Genomic DNA, 22027 nt, shown 5'->3' with positions numbered 1-22027 from the left:
TACAGATCTCTGAGGTATTCTTAAATTATTTGCTTGCACTTAATTGATTTGTCTTGTGTCTAGTGCTAAATGTTATACCTGAAGTATACATTCTTAGGACGGTCAGTTTTAGAAGCCTTACAACTTTTCATGACCAGCCTGTTGGGGAGAGATGGATTTATTCTGCTTATGTTCTTTAATCATAAAGACATGTTTATTCATCTTTATTTGCCTCATCAAGCTAAGCAGTGTTCAGAACTAACATTGTTAGGTCTCAGTACAAATACTTATATTTAAAGATGAATGTATTTCCTCCAGAGTAAAGGCCACAGATGCCATAACTAATTAGAGGATGTATTGAAGTAAACCATTTCTTTGAAAAACTGTTGTTTCATGGGTGAATAGTGGGCATTGTATCATTTATCTTTACAAAATCATGTATTATTACATGTTTAATATGCATAGTAATTAGTATCTTCTTTCAATTACAGTTCATTGCCATGAAAAGGAGGATATGATAGTTTGCCCTATGAAACAGGTTTATATGTGAAATCTGGCAGGTATGTGTATTAGTATGTGGGGTGAGCGCACATGGAAAACAGCACAAAAATCTTATCTCTTCTTTTTAAAATATATTTTAGCCTGCTGGTAGTTCAGTTGTATAGCTGAAGCATTACTAATGTATATGGTTTTGTAGTTAAATTTATAACAGCTTATGTAAAGGTCTATCTGCTGACTTATCTTTAAAGATTATGAAAAGACTAAGGAATCAACCACCTTTTCTCATCTGTTGGCACTGTATCCTTGATTACTTGGTATTGTCCGCTGCTTTGTTCTTTTTTTAGTTGTGGGAATTGGATCATTATTACAATGTATTTTTATTTCAGTAATTAGTTATCATAACAAGTTACGTACCAATGTTTGCCTTTCACATTGAGATGTATGTTCAAAACCTGCTATGTGTCTATTGGGTTTTGTGTAGATTCCTGACAGAGCTTGGAGTTCAGACTCTACTTGAATCCTGCATGTTTATATTCTTAGTGTAGCCAGAAGGCAGAAATTCTTGCCCATGAAATATTAAAATATCCTGTGGATGTTTATGTATTGATTACCTGTTGCAATATTTGTAAAATTTGTTTTAATTCTCATTTTAATATAGGTAGCACAACGACCTGTGGAATATGAGTGATGACAAACCCTTTTTATGCACTGCCCCTGGATGTGGCCAGGTAATGGTCTGACTTGAAGTTACCAACACTGATCAGATAAAAGTAAAACAGTGAAACTTATTTCTAGGGATTGAAGAAAAGGGGATTTATGATAATTGGTAGTAAATACCTGTTTTGCTGAAAAAGCAGGCGACAGCAAGAATATGTAGCGTTTTGTGTTTATTCAGAAAATGCTATCCATAGAAGAAAAAAACCTCATTAAATTACCCATTCTGAGCTGAAAACAATTTTGTTAGCCATGATTTACTTGCTTTCATTAAAAAAATAAATAAATCAAGAAGCATCCCAATTTGTGTCAGTTAACCTGTATTTCTCAGAATATTTCAGTTAGTGGGGACCTCATTATGAAGCTTGCTTGTCACTAATCCACCACTATGGTGACTGCAAATATTTAATGGCATAATTTTTGTTTATGTATATTTTTGTGTATAGGAAGATGCGAACAGTATGCATGCTACAAAATAACTTTCAGTTCCTATTGTAGTTGTAATATATTCTATTAAATAGCATTATTAGATACAGAGGTGAATGTGAGCAGAAAAGTAAAAAATCAAGTGTTTTAGCAGATGGTTGCTTAAAAGGAAGCTGTCTTAACACTTTTAATTTCATAACCTGAAAATAAATAAATTTGCATTATCTGCTGCATGAGATGGACATCCGTGCATCCTTTATATAGAATTAATTTCTCAAACAAACTGAAATTTTTCATTATATTACCTCTGCTGCCTCTGTAGAATTGATTTCTTAAACTATTTTTTCCATGATATTAGTACACTTGGCTTTATTGGATTTGTAGTTCAAAATATTTTCATTTTTATTCTGAAAACTTAGGTTTTATGGTGAAAGACAGCATTAATGTTACATTAATGGAGCCTTCTGTATTTAAAGCAGAAAAAGACTTAAGATTTCTGATTATGTCTAGTATGTTCAAAGACATCAAAAGTAACAGAAGAGGACTGCCTTCTCCTAAGCAACATATTTGTCCCCATCCTATTTGAATCTCATTTTGATGTAAGCTGTTAGAAGTGTTTTGGCACCTAAATCTCATAAAGATGCATCATTGGGCTACAGTAATCCTTGATTCCATTAAAGGAGAAAAGTTCATGTCCCTGAAAATGGGCAAGGCTTCTCCCGATGCTAGCTCATAGAGTAAAACTGAGAGAGGGAGTTAGGATCTGGAGATCCGGTTCCCTCTGCAGGAACCTGTCCATCACGTAGCAGGAACAGAAAGGTGTACTTAAATGCCTTAGTGTGATAGAATGCCAAAGGTTCTGGCTTGTGCTGTATGTAGAGATAAGGCATGGGAGCTATGGAGAGCTGGATGTTTGGAACCATTGGCAACATTTCTAACAAAAAAAAAAGTGCCTGGCATCTATCACCCTATCTTTCAGTGATCCTGCATTTTTTATTTCCCCCTGAGCTCCACATATACGTGTCCTTTCTCACAGAAATACTCTGGATGACTGTACTCTGAGGTCAACTAAATTGTCTCTGTTGTTTTCTGAGAGATGACACTTAGTGTGTATCTGTTATAAGATATATGTGGAGTGACATATTATTGAGGAATAATCAGAAATATAATTTGGGACTCAGATGTTCCCAAAGAAAAGTTAGAATTTGGATCTTTTGTAAAATGTATTCTTTGTAGGAAACCTGCATCTTGGGAAACATTTCCTTAGATTATCTCAATTGAAACACTAACTTCACCCACTATTACAGATGCATAGCAAATTTCAAGTTAGTAAAAGCAAGAATACCTATTTTACAGCATCTAGTTTGTCTGCTTACTGCTTTTTTTATAGAATGTACCCCAGATTTGGGGAGAAGTATGCACAAAACTGGCATAGTTCTGAAAACTTGAGAGATTTTAAAAATTTTAATAAATTGAGTTCATTCACAGCTCTTCAGTTGTATGACATTGTTCCAGTGTCCCATTCAGTCTGCCTCTTATTTTATATAGTAAATGGTCAGGGGCAGGAGCTATACTTTATTTTTATGCTATTAAATACAGTGAAGACTGTGTGATTACAGTTAGTTCTCATTATTCTGATAATACATGCAATACAGAAATCAAATAATTGTAATCAATTACTAAACATTGTCAAGATCCATTAGTATAGCAAATAGCTGTTTACTAATGGTTGGTGAAGTCTGCAGCACTCTGAAATTTTATCTTGGACTTTTGATGAATGCAGGTACTTATACTATCATTTCCTTGATATCGTTACTATTTAGTTACTGTGAACATCATCTGAGTTTTATAATATTTATGCTTGGTACTGTGGACCAAGGAAGAAAATATATTTGCCAAAGAAGGTTGTCTGCTAATGTAGTAGTGATAGTTTCACATACTGTAAAAATCACTTTCTGTAGAATTGCATTTACTTTGTTCACACTCAAAATTACAACTGTGTCTTAAAACTTTCTGCTGCAGCGTTTTACCAATGAGGATCATTTGGCTGTCCATAAACATAAACATGAGATGACACTGAAATTTGGTCCGGCTCGTAATGATAGTGTCATTGTGGCTGGTTAGTATATAACTTTATAATTAGTTTATTCACTTTTCTGCTGGAATGGGCATACGTTTTATGTATTTTCTGTACATAATGCATAGACTTATATTAAGAGAATATGAAACTTTTTCTTCACTGTAGCTGTTTGCAATGTGTGCTTAGGCAATATTTTCTTAGATAATCAGCTTTTGTCAGAATTTGAAGCCAGTATTATCCTCCATAAGTAATTTTTATTTGGATCTGATACATAATTAAATATTTTTCAATTTTCAATACTTTTAACAATTGATTAAATTATGTAATAAGTATTCAGTAAGAACACACACTAATAAAGGCTATGTTTTGCAGGATCTGTAACTAGATTAAACTGTATTTAAGTTTTAATTATTCATTGATATTACTTGTCTCAAAATTTAACATAATAGTGTTTTTTACATGCTATGGTGACATTAGAAGAATGAATTGGTGATTATTCTTAAAATGGGATAGTAGAAGAAAGATAACATTTTTTTGGTGTAATTTTGGCTTAAGGTCAAAATACTTTTACTGTATTTCCACCTGAATGCATGGTATGCCCTTGGTCAGTTGTAACTAACTTTGTTTGTCCACAATCAGAAGTTATCGCCAACAGATGATTGATCTCATTATAAATTTCAAAGTTCTTGAGTGAAGACAGCACTTGCTAGTTATTCTGAAGTTATAGTCAGACTTGTTTTTTCAGTGGTGGAACAGCCTAAATGAACTTCACAAAGGCTTTCAGACATTTTATGAATTTTTTTTTCCTTTTAAGTGACTATTTTGTTAGGATGAGCAGACAAAAAAAATTGTTACCCTTTAACCAGCATACTTTTAAAAATTCTAAATGTGATCCCTGGCAATTACACTGTTAAGAAAGGGGACCTGTCAAATAATCAGGTATTTGGGAATGAAACTATGGCAGTGTCTGTCTTTTTGCAGCTGCATTCCAGTGTATGAACTGTTAGCGGTGAATGCCAGTTTAAGTTCGTAAGGCACACATAATACCACTTTACAGTATTTTAAATGCAGATAACTTTTTGGCAAATGTGGTTTATTGTGACCTGGTAATAATAGTGTAATAAGGGGAATTTACACAGTACCGAAAACTTTATAGAAAGACATCTTTGAAACTGCTTCATGCAGTAGTTGCCCAGATTCCAGAAGCCTTATGATTCCAGTTTGACTATACAGGCATCGCAGGAGTCAATGTCATCGCACTTGAAAGACATCACTGTTGTTTTCACAATACGAGAAGCAGCAAACTGCCCGTTGAGCAGTGCACTTTTGTCTATCTGCACACACACCCCCCCACCCCCCCACCCCCCATTTTTAATTAAAGCCTTCGTGTAGGCCTGATCTTTATTTGAAAACAGAGCCAGCTTCCTTACTGAAATGATATGCTTAGGCACTTGAGAGTAGCTCCCTCTGGTTTCTGGCCACAGACGGAAGAACCGCTTTGCTACCCTCCCAGAACTGTCCGGGAGTGAGTGGTTTGCAGACTTGGGTTGCTTGTCTCCGGCAGGTGGAGCATGCCTTCTGGTTGGCCTCCTGTGAGGCGGAAAGGAGCCTGCTTGCAAGGCCTAAAAGAGTTTTTAATCACGTTGCTTCCCTCTGTTTGCTTTTATTCTGAAAAATATTTATAAGTAAGTTCATTAATGGTATTTTAAAAATAAAATTGTGGGGGTTTTATACACTTCATTTCAGATCAGACACCAACACCAACTCGATTCTTGAAGAACTGTGAAGAAGTGGGCTTGTTCAATGAATTAGCAAGTCCTTTTGAAAATGAGTTTAAAAAGGCTTCTGAAGATGACATTAAGAAAGTATGTTCAAAAACTTTTTCTTCTCAGAGCTTCTACTTTTTTTATATCAGAAATTCCATTAGAAAAGCAAACTTTGGATTTATATATTTCCTTCTAAACTATACTGGTAATTGTTTGCCACCTGCTTATATATGTTGTATGGAGAGAATACAAATCGAAGATTCCTCTTCTGAAGTTTAGTTTACCTGATTAATTTTGCATAGTTAGCATAGACAATGGGACACATTGTCTTTGTCTTAATTCTGTGTCTAATCTATATCTGTTGAAGTTAATCATTGGCTTTGATTGGAATTTCATTAGGCCCTAAATAAGCAAAAAAAAATGTCTGAAAAGTAAAGAGGTTTTGCAGAAAGAAAAACATGTTCAAGAAACCAATGTGGAAAGAATAGTAAGTGTCAGTAATCGGGTTATAATTACATTAATTATGTGTTGAAATCACTTTTGCCTAGAAATCACAACCTAAACACCTACTTTTTTTCATGTACAGACTGAAATATAAGAAAAATTTGGACTCTTATCTGTTTAGCAGTTTAGCAACTTCATGTTTTTATGAGGAACTTTCCGTACATTTAAATGTGGTTTCTTCTATTTATTTTAATACTTCCCAGTTATAACTGGTTAAGGGCCCAAACATTTAAACACTTCTGCAAATGAAATTTTGTTCAATGCCCTCTTTGAGTAGTTTTGCCTTTGGTTGATTACCTGGTTGACTCATAGACACTGATAGAAAGCAAAACTTTATACTTACATCTGCAGATCTTGCAGAATCAGTATCTGCATTTTCTTTGTTTCAGTAAAGATTTTAATAGGTACTTTTGAATAGGATGGAGTATTATCCATTCCTGACAAAGCCTCACCCTTGCTTTGTTACCACAGCTGTATCAAATAATGATTTTTTTTTTTTTTAATTGGTGTATGCTAACTGTTCTTAAAACACCACATACGATAATACCAATTCTGGATTTTCTAGTATTGTATTTTCTGTGCAATTCACCACTGCCTTGGAGGAGGTTATATTGCAAAATATTGTAAACATTTTAACAATAACTTTAATTGATAATAATATTCCAAGCTGCCCTCTGTGTTATGAGAAGGAACACAGTCTTGCCATATTTCTGTTTGATCAATATATGTAAGCAGTCATGGTGGAAAAATTTACTGTAATAGCACACTTTCTAGGGCGTTGATAGTTTCCTTTTTTTCTGTAGTATTTCATATTCAGATGTGGTATGAAACACTTGTAACGGTCTTCCATGCCCACTAGTAATCTATTCTGTAGGAAAACCAGGAATTGAATTGAAAAAAAAGCATTTGGAAGAATGTAAATAGGAGATGAGCTTTGGGGGAAGTTTCTTAAAGTATTTGGATAGCAGACTAGACAGGAGTATAGTCTTCTAAATCTCTGGTATTGCTTTAAGTATTTTTGTAGCTTAATTTCTTTGTGGCTTTCAGATGTCCTGGTGGATTTTCTCTGTGTAGTAATATTAAACTTGCTTTTTTCATAATGATTTGCTGCAATAAGTTTGAAGTAATTGTCCACAGCAGTTTGCTTAATTTGGAAATGTAATTAGGATTTTGTGCTTTGTGACATGATACAGTAATTCATGGGAGGGTAATACCTTCTTTTAGCTGTAATTTTTAAGTGTAGCACAGTCCTTCCTCAGCTATAATTTTCCGGTGACTCTTGGGAAAGGAAAACTTCAGAATGTTTTTAATTCTGAAGAAGAAAATGCTTAGTCTGACCTTGGTGTTGAAAGACAAAGTGTAACTGAAGATTAGTGTTTATGTAGGTGCTGGAAAATTAGCCTTGACTGGTAATGCATCTATGCATCTGCATCAAGATCTCCCAAACATCAGTACCTCTTTATTGTTATAAGGCTTATATTTCTTTTCAGTTGTTTACATTTTTTTGCTCATTTTAATTTTTTAAAGACTGAGTAATTTTATTTTACACTGTTGCTCTTAGATGCCTCTAGATCTGTCTCCTCTTGCAACGCCAATTATAAGAAATAAAATTGAAGAACCTTCCATTGTAGAGACAACTCATCAAGATAGTCCTTTACCTCATCCAGAGTCTACTACCAATGATGAAAAGGTCAGATCCTTTTTTTTTTCCTTTTTGGAATTTATTTTTTTTAATCTTCTGGTGATCTGTAAGTCTGTTGTACATTATGATAGCTACACTGCTTACTGGTTGAAAGGAAAAGAATGTTTGTTTGCTATATTCCTGTGGATATATACTTAGTTTGTTCAATTCTTTAGTGAGCTTTGCTCATAGCAAACCTGTGAATAGAAAGAAAATCAAATGTAATATTCATGCTAGGTTAGAAAAGGCTGAAGGGGCACTTTATTCTACTTTATCATTAATAAAAAAGCAAAGAAAGTTCAGTCTCTTTGTTTAAAACAAATGAAAATATGAAAAAATTATCAATGTCAACTGTTCGCAACATGTACATTTTTACCTTTATCCTGTGTTTTACCATGAACTGTTTTGTAGAACTACAGGGGATGTTCTACAAAAATGTACAGGGATCAACAGGCTATCTTTCAAAGCTAAGCACCAGATAATTTTGTTTCAAATTTTTTACTCTTTAAGCTACAGCAGTATGTTTAAAAGTGGTGATCTCAGGCATTTGCTTGTGTAGTGTTTACTTGAATACTCACAAAAGACGCAGTTATTGTCTCTCACTAGAGGATGCAGTCAAATCAGTTTTAGAAATGTTGCTCTAAAGAGGAAATAAATGGTTTAATAGTAATGATAACTTTGATATGTGATGCAGTGTTTTTATCACGTGGAGTTCTCAAACACAAAATGAAGCAAAACTAGTCCTACCTCAATAAATAAAAACATTAGAAGCAGAAGAAAATAAAGCAATACGGTTGCTCTAGTGGGTCTTTTTTTATGTGCATATTCAGTGGGCGGGCTGCATTTGAGGGACCTGGCTACCTTGTTCCCCAAAATGAGCCGGACTTCTTCGGATCACAGGGTAATTCACATTGGAAGGGACAGCAGGATTTCCTGGTCCAGCTTCCTCCTCAAAGCAGGGGCTACCTCTGAGGTCAGACCAAGTTGCTCAGGGCTTCACACAGTCTGGTCTTGAAACCTTTGAGGAGGAAGGCTGCGCAGCCTCTCAGTGCAACCTGTTGCAATGCCAGGCTGTCCTTGTGGTGAAAGTGTTTTTCTTTGGATTGAGTCTGAACCTCTCCGATTTCAGCTTGCACCCTTTCTCTTATCCTACCGGCAGGCACCAGTACAATGAGAGCCTTAAGTTTGTAGCAGAAGTTTAACAGAGTTTAAATTCAGTTTTGTCTTTGCAAAACTTCCCTAAGTTTTATTTGTTAGCAAGGATGAGTAATCATAGGTAATCAAGGCAATCATGTAGTCTCAAAAATAGTAAAAGTAGTTTGAAAGAATACATGTAAAGAGCTGCTTAGATGAAGCAAATCATAGTCCAAATCTTAAGTTGTCTTTATTTAATTTCCTGTTTATTTCAGAGGTTAGTTTGTTTTTTCACTGGGAATACTTATTCTAAGTACTCTTAATTTTGGCAGGAGATAATGTCTTTATACAGTAGTGGTTCAGTATCTCATTAGCATCATTACAAGTGAAAATTATATCTCAGTGCTTGGCAGTACTTACAAACTTGTCTCATTCATGATGTAATTTCAGTGTTGTCACTGTAACAGTGCTGAAGTGAAAAAATGCTGCTGCTCAATGCTGTTCTGACGTCTGATTGTAGAGACAAGCTGAGCAAGGATGAGGGTGTTGCTTGGAGGGTGCTGCTGCTGAATGTGGCCTGCAGAAGTTGAGAAATGTGAGCAGAGTGTTGCTGTTCCCTCAGTTAGATTTTTATATTCTCCTTCTATAGATGTATTGAAGGAGGGAAGGTTCTTTTTCAGGGCATAGCTGATTTTAAAATACGTATGCCACTGTAACCATTTCGTTGGCTGAATATATTTTAGTAGCCTTGAATGATTACAACTTGTTAATGTATGTGAAAGACAGTTATAATTTTCCTTGTAGTTGTTAAAGGCATTTCCTGGAGACACTTAAAAAATTATGCTTAATGCTCTTCCTAGTTTTCAGAGTTTCGTGAGCTCTATTAGGTTTTAATAAGAGTTGATATTCTGCTTTGAATAGACCAAGATATCATTAGAAGTGTGCAAAGCCTTTTAGCCTTAAAATAACAAGCAAATGAAACCTAGTTTATTGAGAGCTTTCAAACTCATGGTTGCTTATTAACAGTATTGTAAAGAGTGACCCTCAACAAGAGGTTCACAAATTGTTTAGTTGTTGTCAGGTAGCTAATTGTCTAACAATTGTTTTAAACCCAATCATTTTCTTACAGTAATGATCAATGACAGTATTAGTTCTGGCCATTTACATTGCTGTATAAAGAATTCTGTGTATTTATTGATAGCATTAGGAAGTTATTGCATGATACTTGCTTTTAGATACAAACTACTTGAAATATTTATCTCTGAAAACACTTCTTAAATAAAGTAACTCTTGTCTTCTGTAAAATATTTTCCAATTCAGTGGGGTTTAGTTTCAAAAACAGAAGAGTTGGAGATGTCCTTTCAATAAGTCTGATATCTTTGAATAGGCTTAAACTTCTTTCTTGAAAAGGTGGGTGAGGGTAAGATCACTTTGGTTTAAAAAGTCATCTCTGTTTTTCTTTAATTTAGCAGAATATATTTACAAACTTTTTATTTCAGACAAAATTTATACTTCTTTAGTGCAATGTTTGATGACCAATTAGTGTCTTCTATCAGACTGGTGTGCATATGGTTTTGTTTTTATACGCTAACCAAATGTCAGTTTCCTTTAGATCCATGCTTCTTAAATCTACCTCTGGTGTTATTGCCACATTGTTGCTGTAACTAGGGTATGCATGCATTTTTCAGTGTGTAGCACACATCGAGTTAGTGTAAGAAGTAAAGAGGAAGTTGAAAGTACTTTGGTTTTGACTGTGTAACACACTCAGTAAATCTGTTGTTGAGGATTGTTTCTGATCTTCTAAACAAAGCATAAATGCTGTCTTTAACACACAGAAATAATTGTGTGCATGTGAGGTTTCTGTCATCAGAATTATATAGATTTATTTCGGAATTTCATACGTCACTCTTCTGATCATTGCTGAATCTGGTTTCCATAGAGCACTTTGTCTAAAAGTTGCAGATTGCCTTTTTCCTAGTATGGAATCAAGTCAGGGAGAGACCCAGTTTTACAGTCAGTATTTATTAGAACACCCAGTAATTAAGCTATTGTTACTAATAGCCAATAAGTATTCACAGAGAGCCATAACTTACTCGCTCACTCATACATAGTTACCTGGTTGCAGCAACAGTTGGGAGGCTAATCCCAGCTGCTTGCTGAGAGGTAGAAGGTTGTACTGACATGCCAGTGACTTCTAGGCAGGTTTTCAGAAAGTGTTCAAGGTCAGATTGAGTGGGGCTCTGAGCAACCTGATCTGGTGAGAGATGTCCCAGAAGGGTCGGACTAGATGATTTTTAAAGGTCACTTCCAGCTCCAACCATTCTGTGAATCTGTGAAAGTCCTTCAAAGGGTCCGTTCTTTCATCAAGTGTCTATGTAATCCTGTAATCTTTGCTCACATATAGCAGCCACTGTGGGTTTGGATGCTGTCTGAATTGTACAGCATGTTCATGCTAGCTTACAGGTTCATGAATCCTTGCAAATTCAGCAGAGCTGGTTTTCTCTGGAGTTTACCTGTGCTTGGGAGACTTTATGCTGGCTCTCAGCACTTCTCTTGGCTGCCTTCTCTATTTTGGTAGCTGTTTCCCCATCCACACAGACAGGTACTTACACTGGCACAAACCCATATAGAAGGGGCTGTTCCAGCATTACTGTTGTTGAGAATGTGTGAGTATCTGGTTAATTTAAGTTTTTGTATTACAGCTATGTACATGGTTCTGTGGCTGCTGTTAGCCATGTCTTTTTCCCCTTTTTTATGGAAATCAGTGTTACTTTGCCATAACTATTTATTCTGTGGTGTTCATATATCTAAATTTATATTTATACATGAACTTTTCTATATATGCAGTTGTCATGTATGAAGATGTTTCAGGTGAAAGGAAGAACAAGAAAAAGAACTGTTACAGCTCTTTTGGCTCTTAGGGGCAAACATGGGTGTTTCTGTGTCAGATCCCTGCAATGGGAATGGACTTTGTAGTGGCCCTTTGCTCACGGTAATGAGACGGGTAATGGTGGCAAACGGCAGGCAGGAAAGGGTGAAGCTGAAACCAGTGCAGAATCACACAATATTTATTTCTGAACTGACCATTGCCAAAAGATCAGGGTAGGTATTCTCCTCTTACGCCTTCCTCCCAATTTCTCACAGTCAAATGATTGTCTGCTCTCCGTTTTCCCCGTGGTTCTTCTCACCGAGTAAGATCTGTATAGCTGTTATGCCAAATTCCTTATTTGCAAAGGAGTTGGTAATCCTGTCCTAAGAATATGCATTAGTCGCCTCTTCCAAATTTTTTTTATGTTTCTGCAATTCTGTACTGGACGTCTTCTTATTTTGACTGAATGCTCATCTGTAATTCTAGGTACTGTGCTCAAATATTGGATAACATTTGTAAATACACCAGATTGATACTAAAGGAAAAAACTAGCTTTCCACATACAGCTCACTGTTACCCGAAAACTCTCATTCACTGTAAATAGTCTTTTAGGTCCCTTGGGGAAAAGCCTGAACAAACTAATGAATGCTGATGACAAATCTAGCCTCTGAGCTTTTGAATCTAAAGTCTGTCCTTTTTTAAAGCCCACAGTTTGCCAGCCCACTTAGAGTTCTATGAAGTGCTCAGAGGAACACATACATTTTGCAATGGATGCATAAAAAGAAAAATAAACTGTAAGACAGCTAAGACCTTGCTACTTAAAGCATTGTGAATTAATTTTAAAGACTTAAACTTAATTCAGAGCAAATGGTAATCAGTGTAGCCTGTATGACACAGGTATGAGATGTTCTCTTTGAATTACGATTTAACAGTGGAGCAACTGAAGTTTGCTGATTGAGTGTAGTTTTATGTGTCATTGATTGCAGTAGCTAATGTCAAAAGAATAAATAACTTGGAAGAATCCTGTCTGAAGGTAAATCTGAAGTCTGACAACATCAAGGGTTTCCTGAGAAGGAAGGCATTGGTTATAATGGGCATTTCTAGGTTTTCAGAAACAGCAAATGCAGGTATTGCATTCTAATTGGTGATGTACTTTACCTCATTGCTAAGCCAAGAACTATAGTAAATTCTGTCTACTATTTACTTGCGACTAAGGAGGTTTAATTTCTGTGCTGAAGTAATTTCTTCTGCATCAAGATATGCACATATTTAGCAAAGCTATGCATGTAACACTCCCAAGTATTTTTTTCACTTAGTAGCACTAGTTAAGAGACATATTTTTTTTCCCTTTTACTGAATCAAAACCCAGTTTTGTTTCTCTTGTTTAAACCCAGAACAATGGACTGAAAATGAAATGTACATAAGGACATCATAAAATGTTTTTCTTAAGAGTGTTGGTAGACATGATGGTGCTGATAGCACCACGGGCTTCTTGGCAAAGAAAACCATAATACCAGTTGAAAACTGAATTATAAGTAATAGTAGCCTTAAACTGAGCCAGCGTTTGTCATAAAACTAAAATCACTGTCGTTGGAACAATTTCACTTTGATGGTTTAAATGATTCATCCAAAGGGATTTTGAATGTTTTTAATTGTATAACTGATTTTACTCGCATAACGTTATAGAAACTCTGATTTGTTCTATTAAACTGTGTTTGTGTACCAGTCAGAATTAATGGTCTATAGTTGTATTTTACAAACTGATTAATTTTTGTTTTTCCTCAGGAAGTGTCACTGCAGCAGACCGCACAGCCTACATCAACAATAGTTCGTCCAGCATCACTACAGGTTCCTAATGTATTACTTACAAGTTCTGACTCAAGTGTTATTATTCAGCAGGCAATACCATCACCAACGTCTAGTACTGTTATTACCCAGGCTCCATCCTCTAACAGACCAATAGTGTAAGTTACATAAATCTTAGTAAAATATTTTCTTACAGAATTAAAAAATGTTGGATTATTTTTATTTTTGGTTACTATTTCTGCAGTTAATGTACAAATCTGAGATGCTTTGGTGTAACGTGATGCTTTACTACATATGAAACATACAATTTTCACTACATGTGAAATATAATTCCATGTTCTCCACATCACTAAGTTCATATTTTTGATCTCCAAATAAATACTACATTACAACTGTAAACAAACAAACCAATTTAAAATAATGTGTAAACTTGTTCTCTTCTCTGGATAAGTTTTCTTTTATATAGTTCATGCCTTTTTCAGTCCAGTTCCAGGTCCTTTTCCTCTGCTGTTACATCTTCCTAATGGACAAACCATGCCTGTTGCTATTCCTGCATCTATCACAAATTCTAATGTGCATGTCCCTGCTGCAGTTCCAGTAAGTAAGCATGATGCTATATTAATTTGAAAGTGGAGCAGATTTGCATAAGTGCAGCATAGAACTTAGTTTTAAGCAGCTTGATAGCTGTTTTGGCTTCAGAGGGTAATGCTGTCATATGCTCTCTATTATGATAACATACTCAGGTTTTCTTCATTTTTATACTTTATCTGGTCAGCTTGTTAGACCTGTCACCATGGTGCCTAGTATCCCAGGAATCCCAGGGCCTTCCTCCCCACAGCCAGTGCAGTCTGAGGCTAAATTGGTAAGTGAAAAACTCCATTATTCCTCAAGAAGAATTACTTGAGAAATTAATTAAATTCTATTGCTTTCTAAAACAGCTTTAGTTTTATTTTGTTAGTCTAAATTCAGCAAGTACGAATTTAATAAAAACAGAAAAATAACAGCTGTGTTTATTTTACAGTTATTTCAAATTCCAGCCTATGTTAGTTCTGTTGTTAATGGCCATTTTGATCTTATTTTCAATCATTCTTTTAAATGAACTAGATTTTTAACTAAACTCCTTCTTGCTCCTCGTGTTGGAGGGTAAGAAATGTTAGTTGGAAGAAAGACAAGATTAATAGTATATTAACAGTAAACATCACCTTCAGAGAAGCAGAATATGTTTCATCTATAAGGATATGATATTTCTTAAAAAAATCTAGGAAAAGAAAAAAGTTTTTAACAATGCTTTCAGAATCTCAGCTGAATATAGTCCATTTGGCAAGAGTTTTGTAATTAGATATGTATTACTGAGTTAGGAAATTGTTTTGCATGGAGGTTGTTTCTGTTGTGTCAGGGCAGTTTTAGGGGGTTGGGTGTTATTTGGGGAAGATCATGAGAAAAACAGGCAGAAGAAAGTTTATTTTGATTTATTTAAAATATTAGTGATCCAGTTATGGTGGTAGTTAGCATCAAGCCATTTATTGAAAAAAATTCTGCAACATTTAGGTAGTTGCTTTTTTGTTTTTGCTGGTTTTGTTTGTTCCAACTGTTCTAAAGCAATAGAAAATCTACTATTAAACAATAATTAACCCATTCATGTATTTACAAGCTGCCTCTGAAAACAATATGTCTTGTGAAGTAGTGTTCCTCTTTTGACTCTGTGCTAGAAAAGAATTGGGAACACCTGCTAGATAAAATGTATTTTTGTGCATTAGTATTGGTAAGTGGGAGGATGCCCTTAACATCCTTTGATATCTCATTTCTCTTGACCTAACCCTGTAGGCTTTCTTTCCTTACCCGTTTTCTCTCCTCAAACCATATGAAAAACAGTGAGTCTGGGAATCCTAATCATTCTGCTGTCTGGAGGATTCCAGTATAGTGGGCACACTATACCACATTCACCAAATACTGAAGCTACTTTGGAGATCTGGTCACCAGTGCATTGACTTTTCCTAGTGCTGTCAGGTCTTCCTTAATTTTCTTTCTCTGTTGAACGTGATGACTTTTAAAGGGGGACAGAAAGGAAGAAGGTCTATTGGTAGGAATGGGAAAAGAAATCTTTTAATACCTGAGGAAATATTTAAATGTAACCAGCTCTGATGAGATTAATTTATCTTAAAGCCAGGAGAGAAGAATGTAAGAAAGTGAAAACAAGAACCATTTTGTCAGAAACTGTGCATTCCATAGAGTCAGGAAACTCATGCACTGAATTCTGCTTTCTGAAATCCAGGAGGAATTGGTTTCAAATAACTTTTTAGATGGGCAAGAAATAAGGTTTTTCACATATTACTGAGTGATTTGCTCTTATAAAGCTTTAAAGGGGGGAGGGAAATATGTGTATGTGGTGAAGGCTTTGATCTAACATTGGAAGAAACAATCACGCAGATGCAAAGAAAAACAAAGATCATTAGACTTAAGATTTAACAGTCTCATTAGTCTTCTCGTTAGAATTTAGCTAATATGTGCACTTCAGTGATTGCTTATCTTTTGTTTTAAGTGAGACTGTAAAAAGGGTATTTGCAGTATTCTTGTCACTTAATATAAAGCATGAGCAGAATTCAAGAATATCAGTATTATGTATATTTCTTATGCTCATTTACTTTTATATAGTGCCTATTCACAAAAATAAAAAACTTTATTTCTTACCACTCCTAAAGTGAAAGCAATTTAATGAGATACTTAATGTTTATGCAGAAAAGCTTCCAACAGGAAGACTAACTCACTATGCCATGTGATGCATTGATGGCAGATATGTGATGGTTTATTAACTGTAAAGTTCCATTTAATTTTTAAAATTTAAGTCTTTGTGATGCCAAATCCTTCCTTTTTCATTTATCTGGAAAACAATTTTGCTTGTTACATACTAAATTCTGCAAAGGTATGGTAATCAGGTTTATTTTTCGCTTGTGTTCCTGGTTAAGCCAAGAGAAGACTTAATATTTGGTTTTACAGCAGCTACTTTGCTTTTTATTTCATTAATAGTTCACATTTAAAGTTGAAATATAAGCTGTTCCACTGAAATTTAGTAAGTTAACAGTGTATGTTTTGTCACAGTGTATGATTCGTCTATTAACAGTATACTGCAGTTTGTGGAGTTGTTGGTATCTTTAAGTTAGCAGAACACTGGGCACACTTCCTGTGTCCTTTTGCCTACCATAGCCACATTGCTCCCTCATGTGGGGAGGCAGTCCTGAAGAGCAAAGGAGTCCGGGAAGGCTGGACATTGTTCAAGAAGGAAATCTGAAAAGGCACAGGAGCAGGCTGTCCCCATGTGCGGAAAGATGAGCCGGCAGGGAAGAGTACCAGCCTGGCTGAAGAGAGAGCTTTGGCTGGAACTCAGGAAAAAAGGAGAGTTTGTGACCTTTAGAAGAAGGGGCAGGCAACTCAGGAGGACTAAAAAGGTGTTGTGAGGTTATGCAGGCAGAAAATTAGAAGGGCCAAAGCCCAACTAGAACTTAAATGTGGCTACTGCCATAAAAGACAGTATTTTTTTTCCCCTGTAAATACATTAGCAACAAAAGGAGGGCTAAAGAGAATCTGCATCCTTTATTGGATGTGGGGGGAAGCATAGTGACAAAGGGTGAGGAAAAGGCTGAGATACTTAATGCCTTCTTCACCTCAGTCTTTAATAGTAAGACCAGTTGTTCTCTGGGTACCCGGCCCCCTGAGCTGGAAGACAGGGACAGGGAGCAGAATGAAGCCCCCATAATCCAAGGGGAAATGGTCAGTGACCTGCTCACTACTTAGACACACACAAGTCTGTGGGGCTGGATGCGATCTACTCGGGGGTACTGAGGGAGCTGGTGGAAGTGCTTATCAAGACACTTTCAAAAATGTATCAGCAGTCCCAGCTAACCGGGCTAACTGGAGGTTAGAAAATGTGATGCCCATCTACAAGAAGGGCCAGAAGGAGGATCTGAGAAACTACAGGCCTGTCAGCCTGACCTTGGTGCTGAGGAAGGTTATGGAGCAGTTCACCTTGAGTGCCATCATGCAGCATGTGAAGGACAACGAGGGGATCAGACCCAGCCAGCATGGGTTTATGAAAGGCAGGTCCTGCTTGGCTAACCTGATCTCCTTCTACGACAAGGTGACCCACCTAGTGGATGAGGGAAGGTCTGCAGATATTGTTTACCTAGACTTTACCAAAGCCTTTGACACAGTTTCCCACAGCATTCTTCTGGAGAAACTGGTTGCTTATGGCATGCACAGGCATACTCTTCACTGGGTGAAAAGCTGGCTGGATGGCTGGGCCCAAAGAGTGGTGGTGAATGGAATTAAATCCAGTTGGCAGCTGGTCATAAGTGGTGTTCCCCAGGGCTCAGTATTGGGGACAGCCCTGTTTAGTATCTTTTATTGACGATCTGGACAAGGGGATTGAGTGCACCCTCAGCAAGTTTGCAGACAACACCAAGCTGGGGAAGAGTGCTGATCTGCTCAAGGGCAGGAGGCTCTGCAGAGGGATGTGGACAGGCTGGACCCATGGGCCAAGGACAATTGTATGAGGGAGAAGTGTCGGGTCCTGCACTTGGGTCACAACAACCCCACGCAACACTACAGGCTTGGGGAATAGCAGCTGGAAAGCTGCGTGGTGGAAAAGGACCTGGGGGTGCTGGTTGGCAGCCGGCTGAACATGAGCCAGCAGTGTGCCCAGGTGGCCAAGAGCATCCTGGCTTGTATCAGAAACTGTGGCCAGCAGGACCAGGGCAGCGATCATCCCCCTGTACTCGGCACTGGTGAGGCTGCACCTCGAACACTGTGTGTTCAGTTTTGGGCCCCTCACTTCAAGAGGGATGTAGAGGTGTTGGAGCATGTCCAGGGAAGGATATTGAAGCTGGTGAACGGCTTGGAGCGTAAGTCTTGTGAGGAGCGGCTGAGGGATCTAGGGTTGCTTAGCCCGGAGGAAAGGAGGCTTGGAGGAACCTTACCACTCTACAACTACCTACAAGCAGGTTTTAGGCAAGGTGGGTGTTGGTCTCTTCTCCCAGGTACAAATGATAAGGTGAGAGAAAATGGCCTCAGGTTGTGCCAGGGGAGGTTTAGTTTGGGTTTTTAGGAAAAATTTCTTTGCTGAAAGGGTGGTCAAGCATTGGAGCGGGCTGCCCAGGGAGGTGATAGTGTCAGCATCCCTGGAGGTATTTAAAAGACATGTAGGTGTGGTGCTTAGGGACACGATTTAGTGACGGACTTGGCAGTCCTGGGTTAACACTTGGACTTAATGTTAAAGGTGTTTTCCAACCTAAACTACTCTATGGTTCTATGAAGTCTATCAGCCTAGTATTCTTAGTGTCTTTTGAACAGAAAGCTGGATGAAGTGGCAAAGCTGCGATGTTCCCTTCTCAACACTCAAGGCCCACATGTCAGGATTTTTAAAGATCTTTGGGATGTTCTTGGTTGTTGCTTTATATGTTATTTGGATAATTTTTTTGCTGTTTTTTACGGACAGATCTCATAGTCTTACAGATTTTTTTCATATTGCATTATAAAAGGTAGAAATAGAATATGTAGCAAATATAAGAAACATGCTCAAATAGTTTCCTAACATTGCAACCATTTCTCTAATATTAAAGTAAGTTTGGTAGTGGTATAGGATGCAAAATTTGGAAAGTTAATCTGGTTTTTTCCTGTCTCCAAAGGGTTTTGTGATATATACTTTTGGCCATCGTTGAGTCTTTCTTTTATTCAGAGACCACACTTCCCTAACATGGTATTCTGCATTTTCTACTATCATATGTATGACAATACTATTTAAAGGTATTCTTAATTGGCACAGATCTACCTGCTTTGGAGACTGAGTAAAATTCTTGAACTGTCTGCAGTGATGTTGTCACTTTAAGATGCGATATCCCCAAACTGCTGAATTGTTGTTGTTAGATACAGGTCTGTCCTGCACAGAAGGCACAATTCCTTATGTTTTGGATAAAACACCTGGCAGGAGCCAGGCACTTCCCTTCATTTGTGCTTTGTGCCTTTTTTTACAGAGGCTATTTCTGCAGTTCATTTCTTGCATAACATTTCAAGGAACTAAAGTATTTTAGAATTTTGTAATAGGAAAAGCAGTTTGTGCTCTGATTTCATTCCTCATCTCAATAATTCATTTCTCTCTTACCTGTTTACAAAAGGCTACTGTTGTGTAGACTTCCTTTTTTTTTTTTTTTTAAGTGAAGGTGAGAACTAATTTGATAAAAATCAAATTAGAGGTTTTAGTGCCATTTGATTTTACTTAAGTCAGTTTTGTGGTATTTTAGAGAGGCTTTGAAGTAGGTGTAATAGCCGTCTTTAAACAAAACAAAACAAAATACTTCCTCACTAAGGTAAGGATGCATGCTTCTAAATATTCCAGAATTGCTTCTGATCTTTTTGTGAGAAGATCTGTAATTGTGTGCTTTCTGTACATGAAATGTGAGCCATGAGTTTCTCCTAGGTATAAAACATCCTTTTTTTTTTTTTTTGAGAGAGAGAGAATACAGCTTGTGGATGCAAACTTAATGTTCAGACCCTTCTGCATGCGTTGCAGAAGTTTCTGAAGAACTTAAAAATTCATTTAACACTGAATGTTGCCCTCCGTCTCCTCCTACCCATATAAAAGCTTTTGTCACAATCTGAGAAATACCTTGCACACAGTGGGCAACCAGTAGGCTTTCTGCAGGAGGTTTCTACTGAGAAGTGACAGAGGGCAGCTTGGCAAATGTTCAGAAACCGACATTAACTTGCTGGAGCCCGGCATGGGACCTTGTGTTCAGCAGAATTCTTCTGACCTGTCTCTCTGCATGCCGAGCTAATCAGCAAACACCTAATGAGCCTACTCTAAAGAAACAGACCCTCTCACAACCTACTTCATTTTCATATGTTCTCTGGGGGTGGAGAGACAAGACTTCATAAGGACTGATGATGCTGCAAAGACCACAATAATGATAATTAACTTGCTGAATTTAGAAGATTATGCTGTTAATTAGTTGCAAAATAAAGATAAGTAATAGAACAGCAGATGGTAGGATAACACCCAGGAGAAGGAGGGTTATTACTCTGATGAGCTTTTGTGGCAGATATGAAATATGGATCTGAGTTTTTCACAAACTGTTTCTGGAGAATATTATCTCGTTTCTGTGAGCTCTTGATGGAATGATCTAGTCCTACCAAATTTTGACAGATGCAGTGAGGATTTGTTTTCAAGGATACACATGAACAATAAAACCTTGCTAATAAAGACTTTAAAAGCTGTTAAGCTATTTGACAATCCCATTTTTAGTTTGCCTGTAATAACCAAATAATATCAAACAAACCTTGGTTGTCATCAGGTTTCCCTGCATAATAATGCTTATATACATTTATTCTAATATTTGTTTCTATATACTTGATTTTTAAAACTGTGCTTCTTGTTGTATTTGGGGTAACTATCTCCCTACTCGGGAAGCACAACATCCATATAGTATTTTGCCTTCAAAAATATGAAACCTTTGAAATACATGAGCTGGATCTCTCCTTGTGAAGATCTGTAGCTATTCCTCAGATTTTCACAGATTTCTGCATTTGTGGATAATTTTAATCATAAGCTGTTTGAATTTCAACTTTTAGACTCTGTAAAATACAACGAAAACCAATTATTTTCTATTTCTGTTTCCATAGTACATTACATTTAACAATGCAATTTTCAAAAGGAATTTATTTTTACTTACAGATTTACCAGATTAAATGTTAGCATTACAATAGGGAAAGTTTAAGTCCTGCTTTGGCTGTTGGCACAACCATTGTGCCTGATGACACATCTTTTATAACATAGATAATATTGTGCTATTTCTTTTGCTTTCTACTGCTGTTTTCAAATTCAGTGTAAAATATACAAATTTAATAGCATAAACTTCCTTTCTTTTTAGGTTAAGTTTGCAAATATTTCTTATTTGCACAGAAATGCAGAAGTCGAAAGAATGGAACAAAACAATAATAACAGTTACTTGCTTTACGTGCACATTAAAAAAAAAAAAATCCCAAACCCTAATTAGTTTTGTTTCATCTCCTAAATCTTCTGAACCTTGGCATTTCTTTTGCTAAGACAATGGATATCCCAGTGAAACTTTTTCTTTAAGTATCCAACTTTAAGCAAATACTACAAAGCATTTCTAGGGATTCACAGACTATTGTTTTGGGGTATTTTTGTGCAGGATGCTTACATCAAGATTTGCTCACGCAGTCACGAGCAGAGTAGACCAGACAGTCTGGCCACACATATACTAACTATATAAATGTTTATGCTCCACTGCCATGAAAACCAGAAGTTAGCTTGTTATCACTGAACTTACATATTCAGGCACTTGAGTTGGATGAAATCTAATAATTTTTATTTCTCGTGGCAGTGGAGGAGGAGTGTGTATGTATGGCAGGTTGCTGTGTCTCGGTTGAGTCATGCGGTGGGTAGACCCTGGCTGGATGCTGGGTGCCCACCAGAGCAGCACTGTCACTCCTCAGGCAGACAGGGGAGAGGCTGTACAACGAGAGGCTTCTGGGTTGAGATGAGGACAGGGAGGTCA

The 22027-nt window shown here is 36.8% G+C and overlaps 1 protein-coding gene across 4 annotated transcripts in view; it reads left to right on the top strand.

Moving 5' to 3' along the window:
* Positions 1–22027, top strand: part of ATF2 (activating transcription factor 2) — a 52089-nt gene that overhangs the window by 8901 nt on the left and 21161 nt on the right. For 2 of the 4 annotated variants that reach the window (XM_037396816.1, XM_037396817.1), the window contains exons 3-10: positions 471–539; positions 1139–1208; positions 3643–3739; positions 5447–5565; positions 7532–7660; positions 13440–13618; positions 13943–14057; positions 14236–14322. In XM_037396816.1, the coding sequence (XP_037252713.1) occupies positions 1161–1208; positions 3643–3739; positions 5447–5565; positions 7532–7660; positions 13440–13618; positions 13943–14057; positions 14236–14322 (774 nt within the window). In that variant the 5' untranslated portion in view covers positions 471–539; positions 1139–1160. The remainder of the gene's footprint in view (positions 1–470; positions 540–1138; positions 1209–3642; positions 3740–5446; positions 5566–7531; positions 7661–13439; positions 13619–13942; positions 14058–14235; positions 14323–22027) is intronic. The other 2 variants (XM_037396818.1, XM_037396819.1) reach the window with 2 other exon arrangements.

This window comes from Falco rusticolus, chromosome 8, assembly GCF_015220075.1.
Source record: "Falco rusticolus isolate bFalRus1 chromosome 8, bFalRus1.pri, whole genome shotgun sequence".
NCBI classification, from domain to species: Eukaryota; Metazoa; Chordata; class Aves; order Falconiformes; family Falconidae; genus Falco; species Falco rusticolus.
This window is presented reverse-complemented; position numbering and strand designations above follow the sequence as displayed.